This window comes from Ictalurus punctatus, chromosome 6 (genome assembly GCF_001660625.3).
Source record: "Ictalurus punctatus breed USDA103 chromosome 6, Coco_2.0, whole genome shotgun sequence".
NCBI lineage: Eukaryota > Metazoa > Chordata > Actinopteri > Siluriformes > Ictaluridae > Ictalurus > Ictalurus punctatus.
Genome location: NC_030421.2, coordinates 16390582 through 16406794, shown reverse-complemented (window position 1 = coordinate 16406794; position 16213 = coordinate 16390582). Strand labels below are relative to the sequence as shown.

Below are 16213 nucleotides of genomic sequence, written 5' to 3'. Positions count from 1 at the left end.
ATTCCTTTGCACCCTGCTGACAAGCTGGCAGCAACAACAAGCCATAAACCTTCATGGCCAGAGTGCCCCTCAGAGTCTTGCAATAAAGCTCCGCTCATGCAGGTCTCATTCTGACCTTCACAACAGCCACAGTAAAACAGCCTATGTCACATACATGTATCAATTAACATGAACTATTTTTTAAACCATTCCAACTAGGGACAATTATTTAGATTCTTTGGCACAGACCAAGACCTGAACTAAACTTTTTTTTGGTCATAGGCCAGGTTTAGTCGCGTCATGGAAACTGGACTGGTGTTGCTATGTTCTCTGCTGAGATGGACATCAGGGTGCTGTAGGATGTATGCAAGCTTCCACATGCTTGATGCCTTAAGTATTTGTTGTGGCCAGAGTATTATGGGTTTTCTTTAACAAGCTGAAAGAAAAAAGCTGCCCACATCTGTGGTAGTGGGAAACCCAAGGGAAAGCTGCAAAAACCATTTGTGGTTTACCAAGCCAAACATGTGGTTTGTGGTGTTATGTTCTGCCCTTAAGAGTGATTTAAAGAGCGAATACAAACTGTTTTTCCGCTTTCAGAAACACATCATCACCAGGCTTAACAACCTTGTATATTCCTCCCACATACATTAAATAGCAATATCAACTGTATAAACCAAAACAATTTCATACACACTACATACTTAATATTCACAGTATGAAGCTTCTTAAAATTTCCATTACATGTGCAGAGCAGATAGGCTAATCGGTCTGATGCCATGATTCGAGACTGTGCTCTTGATCGACTGTCACAGTCATCTAAATGCTATAAATGGCTTAATTCCACCTGCACGAACACTGCTGCTTTGTTCTGCGCTGTTGGCAAGCGCCTGTAGGCAAGCAGAGCTCGTTGTTCAGGAGGGTGCTGCTCCCATACCTCAGCCACTACTGCATCAACCTCCACATCCATTTCTCCCTAAGGCACAATCACCCTCTCTCACCCGTGCTAACGCTTGCTGAAGTGGATTGATGTGGCAGAGTGCCTTTGCTGGCGTTGTTTTCCGGCCAAACAGCAGCCCAAGTAGATTAAATTAGTTTCTTACTGGACAGGCATGAGACTGGGGCAGAGGTGTTAGCAGAAAGTGGAGTGCTTAAAGGTCAAATGTAATTACACAGACCAAGGCCATTGCCGACAGGAACATTTTGCATTAAGTCACTAATAAACACTTCTACAAAAACAGGAGGAATGCTTGAAAGACTTTCAGCTGCCTGTATTAATTCATACACCGAAGTACTGTTTAGACTGGTTTTGATATTTTCATTAGAAGATAATACATACTTTTGAAAAAACACATTTCAGACCTGTTATTCAGCCCTGAGTTTTCAAAGAGATGTTCACATAAAGCTATAGAGAATATATACAGTACATGCATTATAAAGGCATATCGAGAATTCTCCCATAGGAATAGTCAAAAAATAGACTGAAAATAACTGCTACATCCAAAATTCTTCTTCTTCTCATTGTTATTATTAGGGCAAGTATACATAATATCACATCAGTGCATATCAAGTGAAACCTTCACAAGTCAGATGACAATTTGTCCTTGAACAGATGTGAGTATACTTTCCTGCTGGGTTTTAAAAAGGCGCAGCTACTCTCACTTTTCCTCTGCCCTCACCTTTCTCCCACACCACAATCACTCCCCTCCTCTCCAGATGCACGTACATGACTGTTTGTTCTCTGTTAGATATCACTCTCTCTGCACATTTGTCTATTTTGTAAGCACATATACAGCTCGTCTTTCTTTTTCATCTTCAGCAATTGAGTACACAGCTGACAAACCATCCCTTGTGACCCTTGGCCAAATTTAGAGCTTGACTCTCGTCCGTACCTCAGAGAGGCAGCGGACCCAGACTGACTGAAAGCTTTGATAGCCTCTTAGCTATGGGAATCCTTTCTCTGCTTTAGTCATCCAGGAGGACCGATTTCTGTCCCAATTACAGGTCTACTGGATTATTCTACAGTAGAAGGAGTGTGAGCCCATACCGTACTGCCGTGATGTGAAACTGAGCCTAAGGACATCATGTCCCCAAGGACAGAATGAATGAGGTGGACTGAATACAGCCTGACGTTTAGAATACACACAGCTTCATACAGAAAGGAATATTCCTGTTTTTCATGCTTTTTTTTGGTGGTATTACAATTGTGCTTACTGTTCTGCTTTATAGCTGGAGCATCTAGCCAGAGGAATTTTTATCACTCGGTTATTCAGACCCACAAAGAGAGTCCTGTCGCCATGGAGAATCTGGAGACTCAGGATTGGCTCTTTTACACCAGGGGGGTGGAGCTGCATCTCCTCCAAATAACACCCTTGTAGACTCTTATTGGTGGTGGCCAGAGCCTTCAGAATGGTCCCATACTCTGGCACAATAGAGGACAAGAATTAAATCAAATTTTAGGTCATCAATTATTTAAAAAACTACTGATAGGTTATGACACTGTCTGAAGTAAATTTCTATTTATAATGCAGACTTGTCAAGTACATTTTAGATCAACAGGGTTCGAATACAATAATGTGATTTCAATATTAGTCACCACAGACTGACTCAGCTTTCCTGGCCTGGACGTTTGCTCACCTGTGCCAATGTACATGACGTGGTGGAGTGTGTCCTGGCCCTGCACGATGTCCACCACTAGCTTGGAGAAGCGCACATTATCCTGCCACACCAGTGGGTTGACAGACACAGGCTGTACCACGTCATTCATGAGGTAGAGTCGCTGGGCATCCTGCAGGCTGCGTTCGGTTAGGCCCTCGTTGGGCCCCTCATCCTCTATGGTGCCACACTGTAACGATTCATAGTAAATCTAAGTATATCACACATGATATTCATCTCCCATATTTGGATGCAACAGTGCTAGAAGTGTTAAAATGTGTGAGTTTTGAATAATACAATATTAGTATATCAGGGTACAGATGCTCACTTTCAGATGTTCAGTTTCCTTGACTAGTCATTTCAAAATGATCTGAATGACTGCAAACCTTTGGAGACATACTAACTAAGCAGAACCTTACTATAATAACACACCAGCAAATATCTATACAAATAGTACTCCCAGTCAGAAATATAATGTTAATCCAGTGTAGCTTCACAGCTATGGATGCTGGTTAAAAGGCAATCAGACAGCCTTACATAAATAAACAGATTCAAGGTGAGTTGTGTACCTGGAAGTTGGGGATGGGGTTAAGAGTTGGCAGCCAGGTGGAGCGTGGGTTCTCCTGGGAGCGGAACGGCCCATTGAATGCACGTGTGATGGCACTAAGGTTGTACGCACAAACTGCTGATGCAGCTATACTGTTCCTATATAGTCAACAGAGAGATACAAAGAGAGTGTGAGAAAGGGAACAAAAGAAATAAGCAATTCCCAGATGATCCATAAACTGAGTAAGCAAAGTGAGGTGAGGTGAGCTGTGTGTTTAAAATGAAGTTTCAGCTAAGAGCTCCATGTGAGAACGTAATGCAGTAAAATAAAGCTAAATCCATTTCAGTTGCTGCCACACTTTGAGAAGAATACACAGGCACTCACACCGTGAAACTACTGCTGATGCAAACTGCTGCTACTAGGTAAATGCCACTGAAACTTGTGTAACCCTCTGCCCACTGCTATTTATCTATCCATGCCATCAATTCCTCCACAGACAAATAATCAGGATGGGGAAAATTACTATTTGAAAATGACCGAATTCCTTCTGATTGAACTTGGTAAAATAATAATGAATCCTCTTCAGTCAGTATATAGCAGCCATGTCCGTGAGTATAAAATGGAAGACTGTCATTTAAAAATAAAATGAAAAACGATGTATGTTGCTTTGAAATGCAGGCGATTCAAAAGCCAAATGGTATCTTAAGCCAGCAGAAAATATCCAGGAGAGTAAATGTGTGTTTTGAGCTGACTCAAAACAAGCAAGGGCTGCAGAGACTACTGACAAATGAGTTGCAATAACTAGGGTGCTAGCAGCAGAGCCCTGGACAGATGGTCTCCACGGCTGAGCTCCAGCAGGGAATCTAGCCCTGGCAGACTGTGGGGCCTGAATTGGGCTGTGGTTATGGAGTCTGGAAAAGGACCAACGGAACCTGCATCAGAGGGCTTAGGGTGTAGCTGTGCTGTGGTCACATGCTGCGAGTGAAAGTGTGAGAGGAAGGGCATTGCCAGCAGGAGAAAGAAGGTTTGACAGTGCAGCGTAAATGACTAGAGAAAGAAAGCAAGATCCTTTACGTTCAGCAAATTGGGCAGTGTTGAGATACAGGCTGTTAAGCAGATTAGCTGGAAGCAAGCTTGAGTAAGAAGCTAACTTACTCTGAGGTGCCCTGCTCTAAGCAGGTTTTAACATGACAGAGAAAAACTATGCTTTCATCAAGTTGCTCTTTATCTTTGATGCTTTCACCAAGGCAGCATGAACATACTGATTCATAATAATGCCCTTTTTTTGCCTTAGTAGAAGCATAAAAATGATCAACAGAAATATGCTGCCTCAGCTTGGGCTCTATGCTATATAAAACATGTTCGTAAAGTCCCTCTAGCAGGAAACTGCTGTTAATCAGCCCTCTTTAATCATTAGTGGAATAATAGCAGGCAACTAGAAGGAATAAGTAACAGTTCAGAGAGCAGAGAGGATTATTTTAACTGCTCCACTTCATTGATTTAACATTGAGGGTGGGCCTGCGTCTCAATGAGTCAGAACTCCTGATTAACCTTCAGGAAGCGTTCCCAAATTTAACCGGGTATGAAAGTTGCAAAGTGATATGCTTTGAACTAAACAATAATGAACAATACCGATGTACATAGTTGCAAAAAAAAAAAAAAGTTTGAAATTTGTGGGATTTCTGCATTACTCAAAAAAATGTGGTGACATTCTCCGTAATCACTCACAATCCAGGCTGAGAAAAACGATGTGAACCTTTGTATTTAATAACTAGTAGAACATCCTTTACCAGCAATAACCTGCTGCTGAAGTTTCTGCCATGCTTCACAGTTTTGATCAGGTGCAGTGCCAAATATAGTGCTGTGCAATTTCTCCAAAAAGTACACCTTTATTCTCCTATGTCCCCAGAACATTGTTCCATCAGCACTGTGGAATGTCGTACAATATTTTTTATTTTCAGCGAGAGAGAGTTAGAAAGAGAGAGAGAGAGAGAGAGAGATAGAGAGAGAGAGGGAGAGAGTTTTTAACCTGTATTCTACACAGTATGGTAGAAGTGGAGAAAGCAATTTAGCTCATATATATAACTACTTCTCAAATAGGCATGGAGCCCAACCTGAAAATAATATGCCTATAAGTTGCATCCTGTGCCCATGTGTGACAGCCAGCCAATCAGATGGCATAAAGCACCTGATGCCCAAAACTCAAGTCCCACACATTTTTAGTCCCATCAACTAGCATATGAGGGAGACGCCATCTTACAGTGAGAGCAGATGACTATCTGGAGATTCTCCACACCTAATAGCTATCCAGGTTGTCCAAGTATAGTGTTTTTAGCATTTAACTTTAATTCTAAAATCATTGGTGACAACACTGTCCATGGTATAGGGTCAAATGAAGGCAATAACATGCATGCCCGGGTTTTTTGGTGTTACAGAATGTCTTTTCCTTTTCTTTTTTTTTTCTTTTTTAAAAGAGCAAAAATACATTACATCTGATTTTCCAACCTCATCACAGATGAATGCAAAAGCACAGTCAGCAATCTTCTAAAGCACGAGTCAGGATTAGTCAGAAATATTTTACTGCATAATAACGTTTGACTGGTCAAAGTCACTTTCCTGGAGGAAGGAGTCAGGAAGCTGCTAAAGAAGACTTTCTCCAAGTCATCACATAAGCATAATAACCATAATAAGCATGACAAAACAGCAGCCATTAAAAGCGCTGGAGCGGAATTAGCACAATTGCACCATTGTCATTTCTAGGTACATACCGCTAAATTTACATTAAAAGCAAGGTAAAAGGATATGAATTCAATATACATCATTGTGCACACTAATACTGAACACCTTTTTGGTCATGCATCTGCACTGAAACTCAGAAAACAAAAATAAAAATGCATCTTTTTGAAAGTGCAATTGAGATTGGACGGGGATAGAGAGGATATTTAAAAATACCGGTGTTTATTGTTTTAAGATAGACCTGGAATTTTAACCAAGCTCCAACACATCAAAAATGGAGGACAAGCTAATTCAATTGACATTGATGGAATATGTTTTGTTTACACATTTAAAATTGAACCGAGCGCAAATTTTAAACATAGTATTCCTGTGTGCAAGACTTAGTATTCATAGCTGCATAAGTAACCTCTGCATTGTTAGTGCTATTACTGACTGTTACAAAGAGTTGCCTAACTCTTTTGCTTAACTTCGCTATCTTTGGCACATATAGACCGCTCATAGACTGCATGCTAGTCTATGATATGGAGCTATGATATGTTTATGACTTGCACCAAATTAATCTACATGATGGAAATGGTGAAAATTTCCTGGCTCAGGTAACATGCTCATTGTACGTTTTCTCAAAAGTGTCTATCACCTCTGTTTTTAAATTGGATGAAAACCATTTTGAAAAGATGTGAATGGAAATGTTCTTGAAACCAAAACAGCATCATGCTCCCTGAAAGGCTTCTTAATTCAAATGATTTCCTGAGAAATAAAATATGACATCATTATGTGTGATGAAGCATTGTAGTATAGGCAGTCACATAGGGCAAAATGAGTAGATGGAGTGAAGTATGTTTTAGTGCTTGGGCTTGGCAATGCTGCATGATTAGCACAGTTTATAACTATGGAGGAATGCACTGACAAAATGCAGCTTAGTGCTGCAAGTGGCAGAGCTATAAACACAGTGAGTTCATTATGAGGGGCTGTAGTGCTTACAGACCTTTAGGCACTAATTCACAGTGAGAATGAGCTAGCCTTGCCAACTCGGTCTTTACCAACTGGTAGACCTATTACTTGCACATCCACATTTTCTATCACAGTTTCTCACCCTCTGTGCTGCTCTTACAACCTCAGATTCCAGAAGTCCATGCTGAAGGTGTTCAATTTACTGCAGACAGATGGAGACACTGCTTGTATGATTTCATTACTAAATACAATATCTTCTGGAGTTTATGTGTGCGTGTGACTGTCTCCATTAGGCTGCTAATTAGAAAGTCAAATAGTACCGAGACTAGAGCTGCAACAACTAACCGAAAACACGCATCAGAGAGTAAATACTAAAGTTGTGTCCCAAATGACGTACTGTACACTTACACTATGCACTATGCACTCTACCATCCATTGTATGAATTTTAGAAAGGTAATATCATCCCAAGTGGAACTCTAGCGTTTTTTTACTAACCGGAAGTATAAGCTGCTTCCTAGTCGACGGCGCATGACGTCATACGCACGAAATATGATGCCATTTAGCTTTAGCAGACACCCAGAGTCACCGACAATAACTTTCTTCACGTTACTGTTTATGTCAGCGTTACCTTTTATTCCCAACATGACCTCAGTCACCATCAGACGGAGGAGAAATTCTCAAGTGACTGAGGAAGAAAGTCCTCTAAGGCAGGGGTGCATTTTATATTAAACACAGCGGAGATCAAACAGTGCTGCACAAGCACCAACTTATGTTTATATCCAAAATGGTCCACTGTGTGTAAGGGGCAGGGGAAACTGGTGCGAGTTGCTTAAAAGGTTTAGTTTAATTCCAGTTTATTGTCATTATTTATTGTATTCGCGTGCTTGCAGTGTAACTTCTGTTGTTTATTATAACGGAAGTGATGTTTTAGCGATGTGTCAGTTGCTCCTGATACACTGTGAGCACGAGTAAGATCTGTAATATCTAATTAAAACACTATGATCAAAAGTAAACATAAGTAAAATAATATGTCTAAAGGCAGTGAGTAACAGAAACCAGAAGGTGCAGTGAAAGTGAGATGTTATTATTAATTTAGGACTGTAGTTTAATTCAGTGCTTTTTGTGCATCCATAAAAATAATATATTTTAATATATTTTTAATATAATTTTCATGGATGCACAAAAAGCACAGAATTAAACTACAGTCCTAACAGGACAAACAGTTGTGCAAAGTTTTATTCTGAAGTTTCAATCAGTTTGTGGATTTTATTTCAAATATTTCAAATGGCACTGAAAGTCCCCCCCATCCGATTGATCAAAAAAATAATCAGCCAAATAATCGATTATGAAAATAATAGTCAGTTGCAGCCCTAACCGAGACACAGCACTTTTTAAAAAGAAGAGCCTTTGCACGTTTCCTATGAATCAGCAAATTCAGCCTGTAGCATCAGAGATCCTCATTTTGAATTCAACAGTTACTGTACGCAAGAGCACTACTTTTAAAAAATCAAGGACTAGCATTGCAATCCAAAAAGCACACAACACAAGCAAATAGTCCCTCCATTGCTAATTTGAATATTTTCTTAATTCATGGCCATGAAAAATTGGGGGAAAGTACTGTACATCTGGTCCAAAACACAGTCCAATTGCAGAACTAATCACAAGTTAGAGTCAATGTACCTATGTAAGCGTGTTGAAATCAAATCATATCAACGACCATAAATCGACAGTTTACGCTTGAACTTTTTTCAATTTAAGCGTCATTTGTTATAAAACCGTTAAATAATAGTTTCCAAAACCTAGGGGGTAACAAAACGAATCAGAGTTACAGCCCTACAGGATCCTGACTGTATGTCCTGATGCTAACAACAATGATCTGCTGCAAAACTGAAGTAAGATAATCCTCTGATTATTTCACTGTCCAATTTCAATCTCTATCAAAGCCTATCAGAGCTTCCTGTACAACAATGGGGAAAAAAAAGAGAAAGACAAGACAAGGCTAGGTCATATGGCCTAAAGTTAAAACTGATGAATCCATACGCTTAAACTCTAGCAAGTGGCCATATAATCTCTTATATATTATCTCTTACTTATTGGTTTTAAGAGCCCAAGTGAACATGAATCACACTACTAAACACATTCACCTTGAAGTTTTTTTTTTTTGCCACCACAGGATAACAAATGTTTACAGACTAATGTATGTGCAAAAGTGTGCAAATGTAAACACTGCTTAAACACACTGACATGGCTATAGAGTGCACTCACACATTGGTAGTAAAGATGCCATAGATGAGATCCTGCTCGGGCAGGTAGAAAGTGCTCTGGAGCTCGTTGTAGTAGAACGGGATCTCTCCAGAACGGGAGCAGTTCAGCCGAGCTTTGGTGAAAGTGGTCCATGTATCCTCGAGCAGGAAGCGGCCACCAATGTCATTCTTACAGACGCGTGCCACCCGAGAGTACACCGTCTTCCCACAATCATGCTCTACTGCATTCTCCCTCAGGAAGAAGAAGGTGAAGAGTCCAATATCGTAAGCGGAGATGAACTGAGGCTCTGAGAGAAAGAGAGAGAAGATATTCTGATTAATACTAAGCAGCATAATGATAATGACTCTTTATTGGTTATGTATACATTACAGCACAGTGAAAGTCTTTTCTTCGCATATCTCAGCATGTCAGGAAGCTGGGGTCAGAGCACAGGGTCAGCCATGATACAGCAGAGAGGGTTAAGGGCCTTGCTCAAGGGCCCAACAGTGGTACCTTGGCAGTGCTGGGACTTGAACCCCTGACCTTCCGATCAGTAATCCCGAGCATTAACCGTCAAGCCACCACTGCCCCCCATGCTGTCGGATACTTACACATACTCATACACACACTCATTCACACCTGCTGGCGAATGTCTACACAGAGAGTAACCCGATTTCACAAATGATGACGCTACCTGCTCTACCTCCATCATCATTTATATAAGCTTGTTCAGTTTTTGAAGTTCTCAACACAATATCTTTGTTTGGGTCTAATTCACACTTTTTACACTTCACCTTTCAAACACAAAATAGTTACTGCATAACTCATGCAAAATCACAAATTGAAAAAATGAAGGAAATTCATCCTTAATAAGCAAAACCAGAGGTTTTGAGAAAAACAAAGAAAAACTCTCTGACACAACATCAGGAAGACACCTTGAGAGGAACCAGACTCAAAAGGGGAACCCATCCTCTTCTGAGTGACACGGGATATTGACAATATAAACCACTACTATTCTATAACTGAGAATTAAACAGTGCTACTATAAGTGTGCTGGAAAGATCTTCAGTATCAGAATCACTGTAAATAAACTGGAAGCTTTTTAAACTACTACAGCAGCCAGGAACATCATACACTGACATTAATAGAGTCAAAATGAATGAGGTGTGTAGCGTGCAGCTGGAATTGATTGAATACTAATAAACTAAGGGTAGAGCCTTTTGGAGTTTGAGTAATCGTTTAAAAAACCTGTAAGTACATACTGAATGCACGAACCTATTTATATATATTTTCATTTTGCTTAAAATTTTATTACTACCCATCTACATGTAATCATTCTTTGAATTTGCTGCAAATAATTCAGTGTGTACTTCCAGCAAGCAGATTTTTCTGTGACTGAGAGGTAGACCAGGCTGTTCATGTTGTGTAAGTGTACCCATGTTTGTATGCATGTGCATGACTGCAGTTATATGTGGGTGTTAATATGACAGGCAGTATTTTTCTACTTGCACAATGAAAGGAAACAGATCAGTTCCATCAGGGTTTCTGTGTGTGTGTGCGCGTGTGTGTGCATACACGTTTGTGTATTTGAGATGATGCCAGACTTGCAGCTTCTCAGGTAGCACTGACATCAACTTATTAGAGAGTTCGGAGCCAAAACTCAGGGCTTATTCCAGCCCCATTCCAATTCACTTGAATATTAAAATGCAGTCAGTCAGCACCTTAAATGTAGGTGCACAGTGCAACAACAGGCCAGGTGAATCAGGACCCCAGAGGCCTGTGCCATTCTTTCCTGACCCCCCATGGGAACAGGCTTATGAATGGAAATGAGATTTTAATTCACACTTCACCTTCGAAGGGTTATCTTCACATCCCACTGGCTTGGTGAGTAAGTGCTATTTTTTTTGCAGGTGGGATATGCTGAGAGCTGAATTCGAGCATGAGGAGCACAGCAACATACGTCTGACAGATAATTCTTCACACTTAGGCATAGAATTGAGTCGTTGTACTTTCAAATATCGGATGGGGGAAGAAGAAAAAAAAAAAAGTGTACGTATGTGTGTAGTAACTCTACCTCTCTCTACTTTTTTTTGCTGCAGCGCCTCACTTAAAATCTCCCACAGTGGAGTTAGGTGGGAGTCTCTGGTACAGTGGAGAATTGCGGCAGCAATTTCACCCTCTTCCTACTGTGAGGAATAATTATACCACTGCCTGGCTGAGAGCTGATCTGTTCCACCTGAGGCAAAAGCTGCTTGCTGCTCTATAAGTAAGCTTTAACACCTGCCTCGCTTCAAGTAGGTAACATGTGAAGACATGAGAGATGTATACTTTTAAACTAAACATTAATACACATTAAGTAAGCCACACATATTCCCAGTAATCAAACAGGCGATAGGTGAGTGCAAAACATCACATTACACAACACAAGCAGGTTAAAAACAACAAAGACATCGTGTTTATCGTACCATTGAGCCATTTGGAGTTGTACTGGGCGGTCCTCAGAGGAGGCATGTTTCCCAGGCTGCGGTAAATGACTGGATCACGGCCAGAGAAGTCGATGACTGTGGCAGCGTACAGCTCTCCGCTGTCTGTCACAACCGCCGTAGAGTTATGGCGAGGGTCATAGGGGCAGCGTGCCACGCCGTTCACCCGTTCCAATATCCTGCTCATATTCCCCACCTGAGACAGAAAGAGGGAAGAATCCATTAGATACGCTCTAATTCCTAAAGAAAAAGGACCTGTTATCAGATTCTCTAACTGCTGAGTAATTACTATCGTCACTTACCTCTCTGGTGATGCACAGAGGCTGGAAAGCGTTAGTGCCACAGGTCATGACCTCCGTCTTGTTAACCAGAAGTACTCGGATGTAGTTTTGACATTCCATCTGTAGGACAAATTAACCCTGTCAGTATGTTACAGCGGTGTGGTTTCCTCAATTACCACATAACCCACCAACACCAGACCTCAAGTCAGACTTGTAATTATCAGTGAATAATAAGCGCCACTACAACAGACATTCAGGACATTTTGCTTCTTCGGAGCTTGGTTAAGCGTGTACATTCCTTCAAACAGAGAGGGATGGAGTGTCTTGGAGAGAAAAGTGCACGGCATATTTTAGCACCGGCAAACTGACAGCGGTTTGTGTTCTCCACTTTACATGATAGCCACTGCCATGTTGTTCTATAGTTATGGAGTAAGCAATTGGCAGCTCAGTGCTAACAGAGAGGAAGTCATGAACTGAGAGAATTGCAATAAACACTTCCAAACTGAAAAGGCCAGGTCATCCATTAGCCTATTCCTGTCAATATCTGTACTGGTAACTGGTCAAAGCAAATATGCGGAATATTTTTTTAAAACTGAACTTATGAGCTTGAGAAAAAAAAAAAAAAGATCTTAATGTGTTAATCCTGTATAGAAACTCTAAAACTAAAATGAACTGAGGTCAGACCTGATATTCAGATTTTGCAAATGGGATTACTTTTTTTTTTCTTGCTAGTTTTCTCTTTTTTCTACAGTGCTTCTTAGATAAAAGTGGCACAGTAATCAATCCCCCAAGACAGCCTGATCACAGTATTTCTTATCAGCACCACCGTGTCTGGTGTGCCGGAATACTAAAAAGAACCATCATAAGCACCTGGAAAATGCTGTGTTCAAATCAGCATCTTAAATCTGCACACAAGCACTGATGTGACATAAATTATTTATTATTCACAACACACTATTCACTAAGTGGAGATTTGTGCTGTAGCAAACACTGGATAAATGCGCTTTGCACTGTGTGCTCCTACAAGCCAGGTCAATTCTCTTTCCGCTATCCAATTGGATGCCAGCATTTTGAACGAAATGTTACTATTCAGTGGTGAAACCAGGGGTCTTAGTTACCTCCGTCTTCCCTTTGCTCTGACAGGACCTCCTGGTGTCTTCGTCTGGGCCCCATTCTGTCGCCTAGGAAACAAAAATAAATGTTGAAAAGTGATTTGCGGCATTCACTACCAGCCAGCAGACGTTCAGCTCAAGGCATGTTACACAACTGGGCACAACAATATTGCATTTAGCCAGATGTGTTAAAAGAATTTAACCTTATTGAGTCTTGTTTATTATCTAAACTGGTAAATAAATGAGACAGTGGCTTTCTAACTGTAAGGAAACAGTTAGAAATGGATAAAATTGGCATGTAAACGCATTTGCCTAGCTTCTTTTTTAGGCAGAGAAATCTAGGCTTCCCTCTTTTGACTACATTACATTTACATTTATTCATTTAGCAGACGCTTTTATCCAAAGCGACTTACAAATGAGGAAATACAAGCAAGTGTCTCCATTTCCCTTGTCCCAACTACATTCCTTTGTAGCAGATGGACCGGTGTTCAATTACAGAGACAGACTGAAACATTGTAGATCAGCAGATTGAACTAGTATTACCAAGTTTGGATATATACATATATATATATATATATATATATATATATATATATATATATATATATATATATATTATATATTATATATATTATATATATATATATATATACACACACACACACACACACACACACACAGTAATGAGGCTGTCTTAGGTGGGAATCGAACCCAGAACACTAGTATTACCAAGTTTGCATATATATTGTATAAAGTCTGTCTTAGGTGGGAATTGAACCAGGGAGACTCGTATTAGCAGGTTTGCATATAAATATATTGTATAGAGGCTGTCTTAGGTGGGAATCGAACCCAGGTCTCTCATGTACAAAGTCACAGAGTTGACTGGAAGACCAATTCCCCAAGAAGCTGTTCAAACAGGGGAATCGAAATAGGGTCACTAGTATTAGCAAGTTTGCATATATATTGTCCCTGGTTTGGGAATCAAACAAGGGACACTAGTATTAGCAAGTTTGCATATATATAGTAATGAGGCTGTATTAGGTAGGAATCGAACCCGGGACACTAGTATTAGCAAGTTTGCAAATAAATTTACTGTATAAAGGCTGAGCAATTCCCCAAGTAGCTGTTCAAACAGGAGAATCAAACCAGGGACACTATATAGATCGATCGATAGATCTATCTATACACACACACACACACACTTATAAGGCTCAAACGTACTATCTTTTCCTCTTAGCTTCACACAAAATCAGAGATACATCTTCCACAATCATCTGACTAACAGCTCTCATTCCAGTCTGTCTCACCTAAAAATAGTCTTCTGCTCAGCACAGCGTGTGCGAGAGTGAAAAAAAATTGGCACAAAGCAGAGACAATGTAAGAAACTCTTGCGGTCCTTCCCATCCTGTTCTCCACTCTCTACTAGGTAAAGTGCACCTGGACTAAATGAGCTGTTGTGGCTCCCGAAAATTACATTCACAACACCTCTTCCATTTTCTCCATATAGAGCTCTCTGCTAAAGAGTATAAAGAGTTGATTAAGCAATTCAATTAAGCAATTAGAGGCAGTAATGAACCTATATTTAAGTATGATTTGTTTAGAGTAACAGTGCATTATATGCATAGCATCGACATATGAACCAACGTGTATAGTACTAAAACTATGACAGCAAACAAAAGGCTACATTCAGCAATAGCCTCATGGCTCAAATGTTTTGAATGAGACTGTCACTCATGATTTTCAGCTCTTTCCCAAATCCTAGTATGCTGGCACTCACACACCAAGATACGATGATGGTGTGACATCATACCAAACAAACCCCCACCACTCAGACAAACTGAAAAGCTGTATTTTTCAACATAGTGACAGAGAGAGAGAGAGAGAGAGAGAGAGAGAGAGAGAGAGAGAGAGAGGGAGAGAGACTGTGCTAGGATACGAGTGGGGGTTGTTTGTGAGAAATGCCTTTGTGGTGAGTCATAGTTGGGGTCATTAGCATCTTGTCTTTGAAGCCGTTTGTAGAGAAGTCCGTCAGCTTAACCCTGACCTTAACCATGGCAGCCCCCCTCTTTTCACCACACTGAAACAAAGCCAGCCCTCCACTGGCCTTCCCAAAGCGTATTCTGAGAAGTGGGTCTGTGAAAGGCGCACTGTGTGCCATGTTTGGTGAGGGCCACAATGGGGTGCCTGGGACTTTGCCACCCTTAGGGGAGCTACCATCCACCTGGCAGTGCTGGCTTTTTCAGCAATGCTGGGGAGACGATGAAACGTCTGAATAGCAAATTGCCCTTGACAAGCGTTACATTTCATATAAAAACTGATGAAGTAATGTAGTCCAAGAATGCGCACCTATAATTACATAATTACCTGCCTACCCACTAAGAAATGTCTGTAATTAAACACACTGTAATTACTCTGTAGTTAATTGGTCGCACATTCATTTTCTTTGCTGAATAAAACAAATGTTCCTGGTAAATAACAGACTGCTGTTCACAAAATAGAAAATGATGCAAAATAAATTGCTACAATATCAGATTTTAAACTGGTCAAATCCCTTGAGCCCAAGTAAGTTTTTTAGTAACGGGGAAATTGAAGTCAGTTTTAGAGATGAAAGTCATAACAGTTAAAATGGCATCTGTGGAGATGATAACGAGTGTAATAGCACTGCACTCTCCGATGCATTTCTGCAATTTCATCTCACTTATGGTGTTAAAAAAAAAAAAAAAAAAAAAAAAAAAAGGCCAGTCATGTATCTGTGTGCAGTCCCAGCCTACATTTCTACACAAAAAATTTCAGATCCAGAAAAGCTGCTCAAAGGTGCTCTGTGCAACAGACAACAGTCCAGAGTTACTATTCAGTCAGTGAATAGTCAGTGACACTATGTCACAGTAAAAACTGAATTCCATTCAATACGTTTATTGAATAATGATAATGTGTACCGTGTGCGTACACAGCATCTGGGAATGACATGTTTCAGTTTAGAGTCTACTTCTGCTGATAAGGCAGTTGTATCTGTTGTGCATGACTAATATCAGGTGTAACAACTAATTATGATCCATGAATATTACGAACCGGACCCGACCCCAGCACACCGTCACTGTCTTTTGGGCATTTCTGTAGCACCTGCTACTTGCTACAATCAAGGCATATTCACTGTTAAACTAGTGACATCTTTAAAACCTTTTTGTCTTTCACTTGACTGCTGACTCTCCATCAAGCATGTAACTACA

The 16213-nt window shown here is 40.4% G+C and overlaps 1 protein-coding gene across 6 annotated transcripts in view; it reads right to left on the bottom strand.

Moving 5' to 3' along the window:
* The window catches only part of sema5ba (sema domain, seven thrombospondin repeats (type 1 and type 1-like), transmembrane domain (TM) and short cytoplasmic domain, (semaphorin) 5Ba), a 112889-nt gene that overhangs the window by 22575 nt on the left and 74101 nt on the right, over window positions 1-16213 (bottom strand). For all 6 annotated transcript variants that reach the window (XM_017469501.3, XM_017469504.3, XM_017469500.3 and 3 more), the window contains exons 6-12: window positions 12993-13055; window positions 11896-11994; window positions 11576-11789; window positions 9132-9417; window positions 3201-3336; window positions 2614-2821; window positions 2191-2398 (exon numbers count right to left, since the gene is read on the bottom strand). In XM_017469501.3, the coding sequence (XP_017324990.2) occupies window positions 2191-2398; window positions 2614-2821; window positions 3201-3336; window positions 9132-9417; window positions 11576-11789; window positions 11896-11994; window positions 12993-13055 (1214 nt within the window). The remainder of the gene's footprint in view (window positions 1-2190; window positions 2399-2613; window positions 2822-3200; window positions 3337-9131; window positions 9418-11575; window positions 11790-11895; window positions 11995-12992; window positions 13056-16213) is intronic.